Source organism: Heterocephalus glaber, unplaced genomic scaffold (assembly GCF_053883595.1).
Source record: "Heterocephalus glaber isolate CG9 unplaced genomic scaffold, H.glaber_assembly_v1.0 deba00001457, whole genome shotgun sequence".
Classification (NCBI taxonomy): Eukaryota; Metazoa; Chordata; class Mammalia; order Rodentia; family Bathyergidae; genus Heterocephalus; species Heterocephalus glaber.
The window spans coordinates 28,890,567-28,910,050 of record NW_028258305.1 but is presented as its reverse complement, the minus strand read 5'-3'; the positions used below and the strand labels follow the sequence as shown (position 1 = coordinate 28,910,050).

At 39.6% G+C, this 19,484-nt stretch overlaps 1 protein-coding gene across 3 annotated transcripts in view; it reads left to right on the top strand.

The window, feature by feature from the left end:
- The window catches only part of Tmem178a (transmembrane protein 178A), a 108,404-nt gene extending 89,339 nt beyond the window's left edge, over window positions 1–19,065 (top strand). For 2 of the 3 annotated variants that reach the window (XM_087216460.1, XM_004839340.4), the window contains exons 2-4: window positions 4,613–4,726; window positions 7,491–7,628; window positions 18,110–19,065. In XM_087216460.1, coding sequence (XP_087072586.1) covers window positions 7,523–7,628; window positions 18,110–18,351 — 348 coding nt within the window. In that variant the 5' untranslated portion in view covers window positions 4,613–4,726; window positions 7,491–7,522 and the 3' untranslated portion in view covers window positions 18,352–19,065. The remainder of the gene's footprint in view (window positions 1–4,612; window positions 4,727–7,490; window positions 7,629–18,109) is intronic. The other variant, XM_021253761.2, reaches the window with a different exon arrangement.
- The last annotated feature ends 419 nt before the right edge of the window (window positions 19,066–19,484 follow it).

Sequence of the window (19,484 nt, the reverse complement as noted above, 5' to 3'; positions counted from 1 at the left end):
CATAAAAACATTACAGTGTGTTTTCATTCACCTTACTGGATCTGGCATCGTGTGACTTTTGGCTCTTCCCAGAGTCCAAGGTAAATGTTTTGAATCACTTGGGAGATGTGTGTTCGATATGTGTGTGTAGGGGGGGTACCTTGAGGGAAATTAATGTCAATTTATCCTTTACTGTAGTCAAAATTTTAAGTTTAAAAATTTACTGTATTTTTCGACCACACTTCATATACTGCTTGATAATAATACTGATTGATAATATACTGATTGATAATAGTGACTTTTTATAGCATCTTCTGCTTCCCATGTTTTTCGCTCATTTAACATCCAGTGTCGGTTTCTGACCTTCCTTGGAACTAGATCATTTCTCTTAGCACTGGCAACCACAGATTCACCAGAGCAAAAGCTCTGCTCCTCACCCTTGTGCAACATACTTATATATTTTATTCTGTGATTTATGTCATTGTTACAGTGGCTCTACTTGGCCCTTTAAGAATCTAATTAATCGCTAAATATAGACCACAACTTGTTCTTTTCAGTTCTCTGCATGTTTCTTCCCCCCATTGTGTGATGCCATCTGGTGCTATGAGCTCATGTGTTTTGTGTTCCTTTTCAGAGAACCAGATTCATTGCTATCTAAACCCAGAAAGCTGGGTTAATTTTGGTTTGCATGTGTGGCTTTGAAAACATCAGACTCTACCGCCTCCTTGTGGATTTTTGCAGTATCATCACTTTACAGAACATTGCCTGGACTTGTGTCTTTACCCCTGTCTGGGTGCACTGTATATGTGTACTTGTGTTTTTATCAAAAGGACCTACTTGGTCGCTGGCAAGCCATCAAGCAGCTCCAGGTCTTTTCCGGTGTGATTTTTGTCGGGTTTCATTTCCCCAGTTTTGTGAGTGCTGTAGGAAGCCAAATCTTGATAACATACTTTCCTCTTTGAATCTATGTGACAGTGGAACAAGCGTTTAAGAACAAGAACATACAAAGCTAACAGCTGGTCTCTGACTCTGCTGCTTATCTGTCTTTATTCCCACTTTCTCTTTTAATTCTGCTAAAGTCTCAAATCATCTTCCAAGGACATGGGACATTTTCTTGCAAACTCAGCCAAGGAGCTCTGGGCTCACCACCAGGCCCCCATCCTCATCTTTGGGATCTCCGAGCTGCTTGTTACTCTCTAACTCTGGTCACTTCCCTTATCTGCTTTCTCTTATTACTTCAGAATTCTTGGCACTTTGGTTTAGCCTGAGACCTTGGTGCAGAAGGAAAGGCCATTTGGTGATGTGTGCACTGCTTACCTCATTCCTGGCACAGGGAGGATCCCCTGGGAAGTAGGAGAACACTGGCCAGCTGTCCACCTTCTTCCTGCTGTACTCCCTGCCTGCTGGAATTCTGCCGGTTATCAGCAAGGGCCAAGGGGGAAATGAGCACCAGGAATATTTGCAGTTGTTTGAAAGGGGCCACACATTTCCCTAGCACAGAAGTTGTGCTCAGACCAGCTCCTCTGAGTCTGAAGAGAACCGCTTCTCCTCAGTCCAGCCTCACCTCCAGCATTAAGCATCTTCTGTGAGGTGCAGATGGGGTGAAGCCATAAGTCAACTATCTAGCTAATCCAATCTCCACATACCGTATGTAGAAAGATGGACAACATACAAACAGAACCTTTGATTAGGAATTTTTCCAAAAGAGTTTATGTTGCTATAAAACTGGAAATATTTTTTTTCTTCAAATTAACAGTTATTTTAGAACTACAGCTTTACCTACAGAATTAAGATGCATTTCTAAAAGATTAAGGATTTCTAACTTTCCTGAATGAGTAGTATACAAAGTTTGAGTAACACCATATGTGTTAAGCTTGGTTATTACTTAGGACTGTGGGCTCCAGCTAATTACTTACCCTTTATGACCTTCATATATTTTTTTTTTTTTGCTTAGTGGAAGTAATAGTACTCTACCTCAAAGTGTCATTGATGAATATTCAATAGATTATTGGGGTTTTTTGGCTTTTGGTTCTTTTGAGACAGTGCCTTGCTGTGTAGCTCAGGCTGGCCCCAAACTCACCATGATCCTCCTGCCTCAGCCTCCCAACTGCTGGGATTACAGGTGTGCACTGCCACGTCTGGCTTAAAAGAATTTTTAAAAATGCATCTTCTCTGTCTTTGAGATGATTAGGTGGCTTCAGCCCCCTAGATGTATTCTCCATATATATATACATTTTTTTTGGTACTGGGGATCAAACTCGGGTCCTTCCACTTGCAAGGCAGGTGGCAGAACCACTGAGCTAAACCCCCGGCCCCGCCTCCATATTTGTTGATATGGTAGATGGCATTCACTGATTTTCATATAGTAAGCCAGTCTTGCATTCTTGAAATAAATCTCACTTGGTCATGATGTAGGAATCTTCTTAAATGTTGCTAAATTCAGTTTGCTCATATTGTGTTAAGGATTTTTGCATGTATATTCACAAGGAATATAATGTAATTTCCTTTTTTATATCTGGTTTTATATCAGAAATATTGGCCTCATGAAATGATTTAGACAATAATCTCTCATCTTCTATTTCTTTTTCTTTTTGAGAAATCTATGAAGGATTGTTAAATCTTCTCTAAACATTTGGTAAAACTCACTACCAAAGCCATCTGGTCTCTTTTCCTTGTGGGAAATTTTTACTAAGTTAATTACGAATTCAACCTCTTCTTTTGTTATAGATTATTCAGATTTTCTATTACTTCTTGAGTCAGGCTTACAGTTCGTGTCTTTAGAAATTTGTTTATTTCATCTGTCTTAATTTGTTGGGATATAATTTTCACAACATTCCCTTATACTCCTGTTATTGATTTGTAATTATTGTGTTGTGGTAAGAGAATATACTTTGTGTGGATTTAATACTCTTTAATTTCTTGAGATTTGGTTTATTGCCTAACATATGGTCTCTCCTGGAGACTGTGCTGCATGCACAGAAGAATGTGTATTCTGATGTTGTTGGGTAGAGTGTTCAAGGTCGTCTGTTGTGTCTGGTTGGTTTATGGTGTTGCTCATGTCCTTTGTTTCCTCGATACCCTGTTCAGTTGTTCTACCATCACCAAATTCTACCACAAATATTGCTGAGTTGCCCATTTCTCCTTTCAGTTCGATCAGTTTTTGCTACTTGTATTTTGGGATTGTGTTGATAGATACACATATGTTTATACTATTTTATCTTCTTAATATATTGACCCTGTTACCATTATAAAATCTTTCTTTGTCTCTCATGATAATATTTGTCTTAAAGTCTGTTTTAGCTGATATTAGTATAGCTATATCATCTCTCTTTTGATTACTCTTTCTGGTATATTTTCTCCTGTCCTTTACTTTTGACCTATTTGTGTGTCTAATAGTAATCTCCCCTGTTCATTGTCTGAGTTTGAAAAATTTTTCACTTCACTTTTATATTTACACAAATTCCACTAATTAGAGATTTATTTGCATCTCTGAGGATACATTTCTTGACAGCTGTCAGGGTTAAAGAACACTCTCTTACACCTTTCTCAAAATTAGTTTAATGAAATTGCATTTATTCAAACTGGCCAAGATGATTTATAGTGAGAAAGGATTTTTTGTTTGTTGTTTAAAAAAGGTTGATACCTTTCATGGGATCAAGAAAGCTTTAGAAGAATAGTAGGTCTGTATTTATTCATGCAGTAAAAGCATGGGCTCTGAGTGAGGAGGAGGGTACCCAGCTGAACCAATGGCTGTGCTTGCCCAGTCAAAATATTCTGCCTAAGGCTGGCCATGCAAGTGGATAAAGGGAGGAAAAAATTTTTCTTTGTCTTCTCTGTTTTCAGCATTACTCAAGATCCATAATTCATGATTATTTCACTCAGATCTGTAATTCAAGTCAGTAACATTCATATTAAGGAAAGATATCAGCTGCTGAAGGGTTAAATAGGCTAATAGGCTTTTGTCTGGAGTCACCACCTAAGTCTACAATGTAGATGAAGTTTTTTTGAAAATTGTCTTCTGGTGTCTAAATAACATACATCCTAATGATATATATATATATTTTTGTACTAAGGATGGAGTCACAGAGCCTTTGCACTGAACTATCCCCAGCTCTTTTTATTCCATTTATATTTTTTAGTTGAGATAGGGTATTGTTAAGTTGCTAACTTGCCCAGGACTTAAACTTGTGATCCTCCTGCCTCAGGCGCCTAGAATTCTGTAATTAACTTCTGATCGACCCATTTGAGAATTTGACACTGGATTAAATTTAGAACTGTAATTTATGTGTTAATTTTAAAATTCTAAACTATTTCTCCCAGCCATCTGTATACTTAGGCTGTTTCACCTTGAGTAGTTTTGTGTTTACTCCAGACAAACTCTCTTGGAAAACATTTAGAGGAATATATAGACTCTTATAAAACTTAACACATTAAAAAATGAAACGTGATTTGAAAAAGCATTTCATCTTTTAGGTTTTCATAGTTCTGACTTGCCTCTGTGAATGAGAGTAATCAAGAGGTTCCTGTCCCCTCTCCCGTTCGATCAGTTTAGGGTAAATTATTCAGCCTCAGGTCTCCAGAATTCCATTACAAATGAACAGACTAGTAAATCTCATTTCTTATTTCCTTCAAGGTATTGCGCAGCGATGCACAGCCATCAAGTACCACTTTGCTCAGCCAATCCGCTTACGAAACATTCCTTTTAATTTAACCAAGACAATTCAGCAGGATGAATGGCACCTGCTTCGTAAGTATTCCTGGGAAAGGGTCCAAGAGGAAACGGTTTGAACTAAAAGATGTTTGACATGCGTGGGTCTCTGGGTCCACTTGAACTTGGTCAGAGACTCCAAGGATCCTTTCCTTTGCGGTGGCATAACTTGTTCATATATCAAGGTGTGAAAATTAGGCGTGAGGGCGTGTGAGACAGTGCAGTGTGCCTGGCTGCCTGGGTGGCATCTGGACACAGCAGCTGACTGGATCTTTTCTCTACCAAGTTTTCAGGTACAAGAATCTGCGCTACCGCTTGTCTTATTGAACCGAAGAGATTATACCTTTGATGTGCTTATTTTTGTTTTCTTTATACAAAATTTATTTTAGCGACTGTATTTAATCTCAGACCTTGGTATTTCTGCTGAAGAATCTTTATGAGTACGTGTCATAATTTTCTCAGGGTGTCTGCTACCTGTACATCTCAGCAGAGGAACTGGTCTTTTTCACCGTCAGGAAAATGTGAAACTCTAGAAAGGATCATGCGATGAGAAACTAAAGAGGGCTGATATTTACTTGGAAACTGTTGATTCAAGCTGCCTGGTGGTGGAGAGCTCATTAGAGCAAAACACTACCTTGAACTCTTTTCAGTATTTTCTAGAATGAGGGTTGATATTGTCCCTTTTCCAATGAAATATGCATCAAGGACCTCAGCAATCTTGAGTGGCAAAAGCCACTGTAGGAGACCAAGCAGAGTTTCCTTCTGTAAGTAGTGGGCCCCTGCAGAGCAAAAGGCTCTGTTTTGAATCTCAAGCACATACGTGGAGACTCTAATATATTGCCATGACACTGGTCTCCTATTATAAATATTAGGACTGGAAGCTTTAGGACTTGGAAAGTCTTTGGATAAAATACGGTTTATGTCTTAATTGTGTTGACTTCTTGAAAGTACTTTCTTGCTGGCATATTTTAACAGTCACTCTCAGCAGATCAAAGTTAAAGTCTCATCCAAGTGTTTGGACTTCTAAATTAGCATGTTTGGAGGTATTAGTCCTAATCATCTGTCCAGATGAGCTTCCTAGTTACTGACTTTCTTACCTTGGTCAGGTAAGAAAAGATTGTCATGGGATCTGTGTAATCTTTCCTCTAAGTTTGAACCCTGTTGTTGGTCAGGAAGGCAATAGTGTAGCATTCTCCTTTAAATTTTTTCAGAGCTCCCATGGAAAGATGCTTTCAACAGACTCAGACCTGCCTGGCTATTTCTAAGAAACAGCCCAGATAAGGTTAGCATAGCTGGTGCTAATGCAAATCTCATGTGGATTACATCTGAACCTTGTGCCTTTTAGTAGTCACAAAATTTAGAACTATCATTCAAATCACTGGGACTTTGGGAGCTTTAAGATAATAGTGGCTGAACTATTACTACATTTCTCCTGCTAAAATATAATTATCTCCAAGCTACTGATACCTGTAACAATCAACTTAGCATCTTTAAATTGTGACTGTCCCAGCCCCTTGCTCTGTGGTGTTTACATTCCCTTTCTAGTAGAGATCCTCTCTTTTAATTTGAGTCCTCCAGGCTGGAAATAAGGAATCTCCTTTAAGAAAAGGAATGGCCTGTGTTTGGCTGCGATGCTAAGAACGAGACAGGAAGCTACTGTAATCTGCCCTCTACACAGTACCCCTGCTGTGGCCAGGAGCTGTACAAACATCTCCCACATGAACAGAGAAACCCAGATTTAAGATAGTGGGGTGTGCATCTTGTCTTTGTTCCGTGTGCTTATGCATGTTCCTTGTCCACATGCACTTTGCCTGGACCTCAAGGACAGCAGTTATACGCTTGCAATCTGTTGTTTTAAGAAGCTTCATAAAAATTTTATCTTTTAGGTAACAGTATTTTGGGTTAGCTTTGTTTAAAAAAAAAGGCAGGACATAGAAAAATAAAATAGCCAGAGGGTAGACACCTGAGTGTTGAGTGCTACCTTACATTAGCAAGTGCAGGGAAAGTGTGTAAGAACAGTGGTTGTCAGTTTGGGCAATGCACCACACTTGGCAGTTGGGTGTGCAGTGGGGACTTGGACCATCGAGATAGTCCCGCAGCCTGGGTAAATGGGTACTTGGCTTATGGTACCTGTATTTGAGGGATGTGCAGATATCTCATGTGTGCACTTTGACTCACTGTTTCATTCCCTACAGTCCTTTTTGAAAATAGGCAGGGGTAATAGTAAATTTATAAAATTGGCACCCATGATGTTCAGACAAAACCCCATTTCACTGTAGCTCACTTTTTAGGCTCTTTCTCTATAGTCAGTCACAGACACTATCATGGCGGTAAACTTTATTTCCATTGCCCTTTTAAGGCTGATGAACATATTTCTCAAACCTACCACACACTCAGTTCACTAATTTCTCTCTGTTGTCCAAGTTTACCGTGGAGTAAATTGTTATTTTTTTATCATGGAAATGGCCTATATGCTGATCAACAGATGAATCGATAAAGAAAATTTGGTGTTTATACACAGTGGAGTACTACTGCACCATAAAGACAAACTGGAGTAAGCTGCTCTAAATTTGGACTTCTCCATGGCCTCAAAGGGGTGGACTGACCCAGCCTTGTTATACCCACCTGTCCTCTTATGGACAGACAGCTGGGGAGAGAATCCCCAAACCCCCTCACCCTGTGGGCCCAAAGCCTGTCTCCATAGCTTAGTAATTTTCACAATGTGTACAAAACTCTGTTCTATAATTTTCACTTCCCTGACTCTTTTTCTGACTTTAGATGTCTGTTTCTATGTTGGGTTTAGATTTGAGAAGAATCACTGCTGGCTTCCTGGGCATGGCGGTGGCCGTCCTGCTGTGTGGCTGCATCGTGGCCACTGTCAGCTTCTTCTGGGAGGAAAGCCTGACTCAGCATGTGGCCGGCCTCCTGTTTCTCATGACAGGTATGCTGCACCTCAGGCTGCCAGCGGTGGCGGATGCTGCTCAGGCTGCAGCCAGCCTCATCATGTTAGACCTCCCATAATTTTATTTTCACTGGTGAGAACAGCCAGAAGGTCACTTAGCTTTGTGGGAAATACTGAGTTTAAACAAAATTAGTGTTATAAATGCAGCTCCAGTTTTCCCACTGTGCCATGTTAGTAGCTCTGGTGGAAGGGAGCTGGTTTAATTTCCATTGTTCTGTCCCATTCTTTCATACTGAGCCTCAGATCCTGACCTGGACTCTTGGTGAAGGTGGGCCACTGCTTAATCAGGAGCCCATGAGGAGAGAGAGGATGACAGGAAAACACACCCATTTCTGGTCTGAAAGTCTATTCAAAGTATGTGCCTCAGTACTGGTGGCACTAGTGTCATTGTTATTATGTAACATTCATCCACTTCCCTCCACAGATATTTTTCAGGGACTTACTATGTGTCAGACAATGCTCTAGGCATTAGAGACATGTTCTGGGTACAGCAGTAAAATCCTCATACGTTTTACTGTGGGGAGAGATAAATAATGATTTTTTTGGGAGTACTGGGGGATTGAACTCGGGACCTTGCACTTTCGAGGCAGGTGACAGAACCACTGAGCTAAATCTCCAGCCCTAAATAATGATTTTTGATAGTGATAAAATATGTGAAGAAAACCAGCAGGGTGAAATAGAAGCTCAGGGAAGGTCTTACTGAGGCGATGATTTCTGGCCAAGTCCCGAGAATCAGCCGGTGTTGGGAGTGTGCTGCAGGCTAAGAAAGCTCCCAGCATCAAATCCTGGGGAGGGGGTGTTGATGAACCCCGAGGCACAGAAAGATGACCAGAGTGGCTGGAGGGGAGGAAAGGAAAACACAGTAGCACCTGAGGTGGGAGCCGTGTCCAGTGGTCAAGTCTCTAGGGCTTTCTTCATCACAGCGAGGAGCTTGAATTTGAAACTAAAGGTGATAAAAACCACTAGAAGATTAAGTAAAGGAATGACTTGACTTAAAGCAAGAAATTGAGAGTAGCTATGTAAAAACATGGCTAGGGATATTTTACTTAACAAGTGAAGGATACTTGTGTCTAAAAAAGGAGAATTGAGCTGATGGCTAATGCTGGCTGAAGGTGACCGCAGGGAAGAAATCTCCCCTTTTCCCTTCACAAAAATTAATGTGTTAATGAGTGAATGCCAAATTAAGTTTTGCAAAGTATACTCCACATCAGAACTAATACTACCCTAGATAGCCATTTTTAATAAGCTTTTTCCACTTTCCTGGAGTTCTGTTATGCAAGTGACCACTTCTCACTGTAATGGGGCACTTAACAAACCCACCTTCATGCAAGCAGCCACATTTCTTCAGGGCTCATGCCATTTTCTGTTGTCTGTCTCTCAGAGCTGACAGGTATGTGACACATTGCTTTCTGGTGTGCTCACCCTGAGGTCGTAAGTGACACAGGCAGGGACCTTTGCTTCCCACTCCCACCTGCCTCTTTCCCACTCTGTGAGACAGGCTTGCACATGGATTGTCATCAGAAGCCTCCTGACAGAGCTTCCAGAAGTCTCATGGATCCGGTATAGTTCTGAGAAGAAAACCAGATAGTTTTTATAGATTTGGGTGAATGTACACTGGTTGCCAGGGCTGTAGCATATGGAGGCTAAAACTAGGTCCTGAAATTTGGGGGAAGGATTTGAACCTTCAAATCCAGCCAGTGGGTGCTTGGCTATATGATGTACATATTTACAATCTAAATTGTAGAGAAGGTGATAGTAACAGGGAAAAAGAGACTGACCTGCCAAGAGGATTCCTTTAATCATTTACTGTGGCTTAACTGTCAATAAAAATAGTTCCCATTTCCTCCCTTATTAGTTGGACCCCCATTTCCTTGATTTTTATGCCTATATACATCAAAGAAGTGCAGATTTGCTTTCCCTTACCCTTAAAAGCCTCCATATCACAATCCCTTGTCTTGTGTGAGAATTTCTAGACTTGAAAAAGGCTCAGTAAGGTTATTTTTTAAAGGACGCTTTTAATATAGATAGTGCACGAGTAATTTAGGATGCTCTTAGCATATAAAACATTGTTAACATTAAAATAAATCTTAAGACCATGAAAGCCAGGCCTAGTGAGTGCTCCCTGGGTGGCCAAGGGGCTGGTCTGCTTTTAAAGGAAAGAAAGGTGGGAAGCCAGCATTAGGTGAGCTCAGTGGAGAACCAGGAGTTTCCTGGGTGCTGTATTCTTATGTCCCTTGCTGTAAGATTTAATGTTTTGTTTTTGTTCTTACAAATAATGCCTTGGAATTTCCTTTGGAAACACTGAGATGACTGTGTTCATCTACTGGATGAGATAAATTAGCCGTAGAATATTCACATGCAGTAGCAGGAGAGAGAGCAAGTAAGGGTTAAAAGCATTGATTTTAATTAAGCAGACTGTCTTGAGCAGCTCTAGACAGCAGCCCTCCCACAGATTTTTGATGCTAAACTTAGCCCTTTTCTAATGTGCTGGCATCTTCATTCTCTGCCTGAACTTATTAACCAAACCTTCAAGGGGAAGCATCAATGACATGACAGTTTGAGCTGTTAAAATGGAAACTATGGAACAATCTTTCTCCTTCTGCCTTACTGCATGCAGACGGGTCTTGATTACCCACATGTGGAGCAGCTCCGCTGTGGACTGTCAGTTCACATTTGGGAGCCAGGCTGTATCCCCTTTCCTCTTCCCTGGGCCTTGCAAGGGTTCTGTAAATAGGACCAGAGTAGGCCCAAGGGCCTCACAATCAGACTCTTGATGTCATATCCTCTGAAGTTACACACATAGGTACATAGGAGTGAGGGAGTAAGACTCTCCTCTTCCAGCTCAAGCTTCTGCCCATTACTAAGGTATGCTACTGTCTGCCCTGAATTTCCATCCACATAACGATGCAGTTATAATTGTCATGATTTGAATTATAAATTTTAAAGGGATTTTACTCAGTGATAATACTTTTGAATGTAATTTTTACATCTCGGTTGTAGGATTTTAATTATCTTTAAATATACGAGGAGTTCCAAAAACTAGATAAAGCATGGACTTCCCTTGGTGAGGATCTCACTGCTCACTAGTTCTGTCCTCCTCAGTTGTTCCCTGAACAGCCATTGCCATTTTGGAAGAGCACATATGGCAGGAACATTTCCTCCTGACAGCAGGGAAAGGGGACAGAGCTCCAGCTGCCCCATCAAAGCATCAGGGGCAGTTAGCACCCACACTAGATTACCTGTTCCTTTGCTTCACTGCATCCAGAAAACCAAAAAACTCTGCTGCAGTAGGTGTATTGAATTATCTATCAATTATGAACTAAAACTGCAGGTATGTAGTGCTTTATCCTTGGGGCTGGATACATATTGGAATTCAAGATTTTAAAAATTCTGTTTTAGAAAGGTAATATGGTGCATGTAGCCTATGTTATCACTCTGAGCAAGGTCTGGAGCAGCATCTTGAAGTCAAATACATTAACATTTCTGCAGCAAAACATATGAATATTCACATTAAGCAGGATCAATAAGGACTACAATAGCTTTATGTTAGAACAGGTCAGATTTTGCCACTAAAGGAGATTACTGCAGTCTTTCAGAAAAAGACTGGAGTTTTAAAATCTAGTGGTTATAGTGGGTGAATCAGTTTTTGTGTTTGTTTATTATCTATTTTTAAAAGTTTTGTCTGTCTCGATTCATTTAGTTAGGCAATGTAGGCATGGGTTTTTGAGTAATTTTTGTAGAAAGTAACATGAAGCATTTTTTGCTGGCAGAGCAAAGAGGCCAGAATGATGGGCAGGTCATCTTTTGAAGGAGTCGGCGAAGAATCAATGTTTATGCCTTTGGGTCTTGTAGTTAGGTTATTTATCAAGTAGGCTAACCAGAGTGAAGCAACTTCTACTCCTTTAAGCCTTTTAAGCACATCAAAGATGGGACATGGAAAGAATGGGCCCAGTTACCCTAATTATGTCTTACCAGCTGGCCACAGGCACCACAAAGATTTCAGGGGTAGGAAATTAGGTCGATGATCTGGGATGGTGGCATAAATTTACTGCTGTGTTGATCTGAAAATATCCCTTCCAGCCCTGCAACTCTGTGATATCATGGTATCTTCTAATTAAGAATATTGGCAGAAAACCTTTTAATATTTTATAAGAGTAGCTGCATACAGGGGTTGTCAAGGAACTGATAATTACTCATTCGTTTTAAGATGCTACCAGCAATAGGCAGGAGTAAGCGCAGGATTCAGAAACCTCTCTCCTGGGGCCATCAGCTGGGCTGAAGAATATCAGCTGCTTAGGGAAAACAGGAGGGCAAGGGAAGAAAAGCCAGAGAGAAGAATGAAGGAGGGATGGCCTTTCATCCCATGGATCTTCAGGATGGACCCTTAGAGTTTGAGCTTTCTGGATGCTGGAGTACTTTATCTTTCCACACCCCCTTCACGTACCTTAATTAACTAGATGCTAGTAGTGAATGTGCAGTATTACCTGAAATAACTTGCTGCATAGGTAAATCCTACAAGGGACAATTTTGGAAGAACTGGCTCATAAATTGGTAGAAACTCCGTGTATATGGAGACTAAATAACATGTTGTTGAGTAATCAATGAATCACAGAAGAAATCAGGGAAGAAATAAAAAAGTTCCTAGAATCAAATGACAATGGAAGCACAGCATATCGAAACCTATGGGACACAATGAAAGCATTTCTAAGAGGAAATGCTATAGCTATAAATGGACACATAAGAAGAATCTCAAATAAATAACCCAAGGTCCTAGAAAATCCAAATTTGAAACTAATGGAAGGAAAGAAGTGATAAAGATCATAGTGCAAATTGATGAAATTGAGAGTAAAAAGATACAAAGGATCAATGAATCAAAGAGTTGGTTATTTGAAAGGATGGGGGGGATCTGGGGATAGAGGGAGACAGAAGGAAGGGAAAGCAGAAAGAATCAAGATTTGATATATATACGCACCAGTTCCCTATGACAAATATATTTACTATATATCACAAACATATGAGAAAAAAAACCCCTCCATGTATGGTACAATTCTGTTTTGTTTAGCAGGTTTTCTTTTCTTTCTTTCTTTCTTTTTTTTTTTTTTTGAGGCAGGATCTCCCTCTGTAGTGCAGGCTGGCCCTGAACTCACTATGTAGTCCAGGCATGCCTCAAACTCCTGGTGATCCTCCTGCCTCAGCCTCCCAAGCGCTGGGATTACAGGCATGCACCACCACACCTGGCTCAGGTTTTCTTGACTCTGTCTGCAGCTCTGTTAAATGACATCTGGAGGAAATCCAGGAAGATTCAGGAAGATTCTTCTACCTTTGCCTGAGATGCATGCTGGAAAATGGAGTGGAAAGTATACTTTGGGTTCCTGATCTCATCAGTATTGAACTGGTTATGGCTATGACCAACAAGAACTTGTGAAACTAAACTACCTTTAATAAAATCAGAACTAGGTCTGAGACATTAGTAGATTAACAGTTGTTGGACATCTTATTAAGAAACACTTAAAACAGAACAACCTTGCTAAGACCCGTAAGAGAAATGGAAGTGTAGTCTATTTACTGATTACACGCGGGTGTGTGCACACACATACACATCCCATGTTATAGGCTGAGTTGTACCTCCCTCAGTTTATATATTGAAGACTTAATCTTCAGAATTTTGGAATGTGACATTATTTGAAAGTAGGGATTTTTGAAGAGAAAATTAGGTCATTAGGGTGGCTTCTAACCCAAAATGGCTCATGTTCTTAAAGAGGAAATTTGGACCAAGTTCTAGAGGGGAAGTCCATGTGAAGGACTTCCACAAGGAGGTCTAAGATGGTCACCTGTGTGGCAAGGAGAGGGGACTCAGAAAAAAACAATTCTGCTGACCCCTTTATCGCAGATTGATAACTTCCCGAACTGTGAGAACATAAATCTCAATTGTTTAAGCCACCTGGTCTTGTTATGATAGCCTTATCAAACTCATACACATGAGTACTCTAAAAGGTGCCTATGGAGCCTAAAATAGAATTCATAATGTCAAAATTGACCTAAACTATTAATCCAGCTATGATCAACAAGCTTTCATTATTTAAAACAATGGCTTTTTTCTTGATTTTTTTGAATTTGGAAGATTTTTTTTTTCTTTTGAAAAGAACTCAAATGGAGTAGACTGCTTTTCAAAAAGCTCATGAGAGCATTTGGAAACAATGCTTTATCTCCTCTCAGTACATTTCCTTGTACTAACTGCCAATAGTCCTGCCAGTTCCACCAAAAAATAGCTGTGGCAGCTAGATATTGGCGAACTTCCTTAGAGATATGGAGGTTTGAAAGAAGGAGCTCTTTTTGGTCATCTTTCCCGTGGTTTCTTCTCACGCAGAACAACTGCAAGAACATCTTAGAAAGAAAGAAAATGTTACCGAGGAGGAACAGCCTATGGGGCATTTGTGGGAAGAGGGAAGGGCAGAGGATTCCATACTTGTAGGCCAAGAGACCTGTGCTCCCCCACTCTCTGCTGAGTGAATCAAAGCTGCAGCAAATAAAGCAAGTTTCTGCCAAAGTTTGATAATTGCATATTCCAGAAAGGTCCCAAGTGGCACAGAGATGCATGTAATATTTCATGGTAAAATAGAGATATATCAACAATAAAAATAAAACAAAACGACAACAAGATTTGCAACATGTGTTACTCAGCTTTCTGTTGCTCTGACAAAATACCTGAGAAAAATCAACTTGAAGGAAAAAAGATTTATTTTGGCTCATGGTTTCGGAGGTTTTAGTCCATGGACACTTGGCCCTGTCACTTTGGCCTTGAGGCAAGGCATCATGGCATGGAACATAAAGTGGAGCAAACCTGCTCACCGCATGATGCTTGGAAGCAAAGAGAAAGAGAGGGTAAGGAGGAGTGTGTCCTACTATCCTCTTTGGGGGTGTGACTACATTAACCTAACCAACTTCTACTATGCCTCACCTTCCATCCACTAGAAGTTCCATCACCTCCCAGTAGTGCCATAGGCTGGCCACCGCACCTTTAACACGTGGCATCTGGGGGACATAGCGTAAGGCAAGGTGGACCCAAAAGTGAGAATAGAAGCAAAGCATACCAAGAAATTCTGCGCTTGTGCTCCTGGTGGACCACACATTTAGCATTAGGAAGCTTCAGGTCTCTGGCAACTTGGACAAAGAAAGAAATTGTGTTAGTGACATCATGCATAGTATCTATGAGGTAAGCATACACCAAGTGCCTGGGGGAAATTACAACCATGCATGACACTGGTGCCAAAAGGAAATCTTCACCCTGGTTAAGTCCTAAGATTAGATGATTTCTTATAACCTTTTTCTATTCAGTAAGATTTCATGGTGTGATGGCAAAATTCATTTCACCAGAAGCAATTTTATGAAATTGATGGAAGAGGAGTTGATTTTTAAAATCAGAAGGAATAACACATACAGAAAGAAAAATGCATAGAATGTTCCATCTTTATTTAGTTGCATAATACTGAGTACTAGATTCACTAATAAGTTTCAGGAAATACACTTGTTCCATGTCTTATTTTAGATTAACAGAATCATAGAAATTTGACACTGTAAGAGACTTCAGTGACCAAGCCCTCACTTTTTTTTTTCTGGATGAAGACTTTAAAGCTCAGAGAGTTTATGTTATTTCAAGGTCACACAATGATTGTAGAGCCCAAGACTAGAATACATATTCCTTATATTTCATCTCAGCACATTTAGACATCAAAGGATACTTAACAGTCTAAGTTTGAACTCAAGCTTTCAGAGGTCATTTAAATGATGTCACTCATAAAAATACTTGCTTTGAGACATTCGGCTGTGTGCAAACAGCTAAAGGCAGAACGGAGTTGTTTTTCCTGTGAATAAGTCATCATTCAATTATTATATTTTACCTGTTGATATTCCAGAGATCAGTTATTTTTTTCTAGTGGCCTTATTAACTAGCATTCATTGAAAGGGCTTTGTTATACATAAACATTTGTCTTTGTTTTGGTACCAGTGAAAACATTTGTATAAATAAATGTAAGCACATTCGCTCTTCACAAGGTTTGGAAAAAGCAGAGAATTTTTTTTTAAATGTCCTATTCCTTTGTGAAAGAGTTATTTCCATCTTTTCTTTCTTTTGGAGAACTCACAGTGGTACAGTGGTACTTTGGTTTATGAACTCAATTCTCTCCATGATTCTGGTCGCAAAATGAATTGGACAAGAACCAAATCAGATTTCCCCATAAGGTCAACATTGAACCTAGCCATTGAATTTGATTCGGTTCTCATCCAACTTGGTTTGTGACCAGAATTGTGGACAGAATCAAGTGTGTGAACTGAGGTACAACATTTAAAATATAATTTACAGGAAACATGATAAATACTCACAGTAATGTTCACTGAAAAAAACCCCAGACTTGTATAACCATTGCAACTATATAAACATGTGTCAAGTCATGTGTAGAGCAAAAGGAAATAACAACTATTTTAAATTAGATTTGAGAGACTGTATTTTTTTTTCCTTAAAAATATGTCTGTTGTAGGCAAAATGGAGCAAGAAGTCAGAAGATGAGATTTTATCCTTTTTGGAAAAATAAAATCACTTTAGAGTTTAAAAACAGAATTAGGCAAAAGGTAGCAAATAATCAAATTACCCCAGATCAAGCATCCTTTTAATTTAGAATATTTATTTTCTAAAGGCACATTTGGAAAAAGATTCAGGCAATGTGCCCTTACATAATTTGGATGGAAGCAGATTTCCAGCATTAAATGGGAAAAATGGCATTAAGGTGATCATTATTTCCTTCAAATTGCTACTTACTCTGAATTTGTATATCTGCTAGTGCTTTGGATCTCTAAAGCTATACTTTGTTACCAGGGGTCAAACTCGGGTCCTTGTCCTTGCAAAGCAGGTGCCGGAACCACTGAGCTAAATCCCCGGCATTTAAAGCTATACTTTAAAAGGAGGGTGGAAAAGGAGTCCTGGTTCTCTTAACTCTCTTCGGTTCTGAAATTGATGCTTGTTTCCAAAGGGGATGCTGTATGCATCCCTATGGATACCAATGCAAATTTCCAGCAAATAGACGCTACCTCCATCACACACAGGGATGAACCGGAGTAGGATGCAGAACAGAACTGGACATTTTGATACTTGACTGGGTGCTAGCTTTTATTACTCACCATCAACTCAGCAGCTGCCTTATTCTAATCCCATCCTACCCAAGAGGAACACCCGAAAGAGCCAATGTGAGAAAGTAGAAGTATCTCCATCCTTAGAGCATCACTTGAGCACTAAAAATGTATGGTTTGGACTTTCGAAGCATTTTTGTTAGAGTCCTGATTTTAGAGTTCTTGAAGGCCAATGATACATACATGTATTGATAGAAAAAGTAAAATTTTGGGTATGCCTATTTTCCTTATATCCCTCAAATTGCCTACAATTCGAATGGTTGATGTACATATTTCCTTACCCAGCTATTTTACATCAATTGCAGATTTCTAGATTTAATTTATATTATTTCAAAGCATTCATTCATTAATTAAAATTTTTTTTGTTGATTTGCCTAGCATGTATGAGGCCCTGGGTTCAATCCCCAGTACTGAAAAAAAAAGCCATCTTTAATTATGAGTGTTTGCATTATATACTGAAAACATGTACTAATAGAAAAATTGAAAAAATATTTTTGTTGAGGCCCTAGTATGTGTTGGAGTCTGTACTTAAAAAAAAAGCTACTTGTGGGCTGGGGATTTAACTCAGTGGTTCCGCTGCCTGCCTCGAAAGCACAAGGTCCCGGGTTCGATCCCCAGTACCAAAAAAAGCCTACTTGTAAGAATTCATTTAAAATATAATTTACAGGCAACATGATAAATACTCACAGTAATGTTCACTGAAAAAAACCCCAGACTTGTATAACCATTGCAACTATATAAACATGTGTCAAGTCATGTGTAGAGCAAAAGGAAATAACAACTATTTTAAATTAGATTTGAGAGACTGTATTTTTTTTTTCCTTAAAAATAGAATTTTTAGGCAAGTGGGATGGCACATGCTTGTAATCTCAGCTACTAGGGAGGCTGAGGCAGGAGGAACAGAAGCTGGAGGCCAGGCTGGGCAACCTAGCAAGACCCTGTCTCAAAAATAAAGTAAAATAAAATAACAATGTTTATTAAATTGTTTTTAAGAATAAAAAGCAAAAATAAATTCAACATGCATAATCATTCAAGCCAGCTAATTCTGAAAAATTCAAATTATAAAAGTTTTCTCGTTTTTCGTAAGATAGGGTCTGGCACATAGGAGTTGTGTCAGTGTTTTTTGAATGAATTAATTTAAATAAGAGTTATGATCTTTATGAATGTGGAGTGATTGCCTGACTGGTCGATCTGATTTTCACAAAGACTTGTCTGGTGTGTTTTCCTTGTAGCAGGCAAGGTTGTGACTGATCATTCTGTTCCCTTTGTATTATTCATAGGGATCTTTTGCACCATTTCCCTCTGCACGTATGCTGCCAGTATCTCTTACGATTTGAACCGGCTCCCGAAGCTAATTTATAGCCTGCCTGATGATGTGGAACATGGCTACAGCTGGTCTGTCTTTTGCGCCTGGTGCAGTTTAGGTTTTATTGTGGCAGCCGGAGGTCTCTGCATCGCTTATCCGTTTATTAGCCGGACCAAGATTGCACATCTAAAGTCTGGCAGGGACTCCACGGTATGACTTGTCTGCACTCAGAGCCCAGGATGGCATGGGCAACTCCTACGGGGAGAGGAGCGGAGCTCACATCAGGATTCCAAGCACAAAGCTGTCTTTTACATTCCAACCTGTTGCCTGCAGCCCTTTCTGGATGACTGATTGAAAATCGTGCAAAACTTCCCAACCTTTCTAAGGACAAAATTACTGTGGATTCAAGTGCTTTAATGACTATTTATGCTTTGACTGTGAGAAATAGGGAGCAGTGGGCCATGGAACATTTCTAGGTGTAGAAAAGGAACTGCAATGGAAAAATTTGTATGATTTTCATTTATTTCAGAAAGTTTGTATATAACAATTACCTGAGAGTCATTTCTATTTGCAAAAGGATTCATAACAAAGCGAGTATAATTTTGTCACTGTTCCATGCTCTTTAAAGTTTAATGCAGCATCTTCAGAACTTGTCCTGATGGTGTCTTGTGTGTCGGCACCCAATATTTGCTCATTATTTGTGGATGTTCCTTGTCACAGGGGGATTCTTCTGTTGCCTTATTATTACTTTTTAATTGAAGTCTCTTCTCTTGTCTTTGTGCTGGGATCGGAATCATAAGGAAAACAGATCAAGCGTGTAAGAGCTAATCCGTGACACTATGCAGCATTGTTTGAAGTCCTATCTGTTGTTCAGCCTCTGTCTCTTTATGTTAACTGGATTTCTGCATTAAATGACTGCCCCCTTGTTAATGTAGGTGTGTTTTTCTCTGTCATTTAGCTGTGTCAACAGTCTCCCTAGCCAAAGGACAGATGAGAACTTCATTGTTTTAATAAGATTCTTATTAAGCCTAATTGCTTTGTTTCAATTAGGTAGGTCTTTATTCATCTTTTGTAGCAATCACAGGCTTGCAATTGACAAAAGATGTTATTTCAAGCTTCCTTTTAAACCTAACTATAATACTTAATTCTTGTCCCCATCCTTTACCATCTACTTGGTATTTATCCAGTGATATGGTGACATGGCCCATGGCCTCGTTTTGGGCCAGTGACTTTCAACTTCAGCTGTACGTGAGAATCACTTAGCAAATTCTTCATTTGTCCCCAAACTAGGTCCCAGTCAGACCAATTAACTCAAGATCCGCAGTTGGACCTGGGCTTGATTTTTTTTT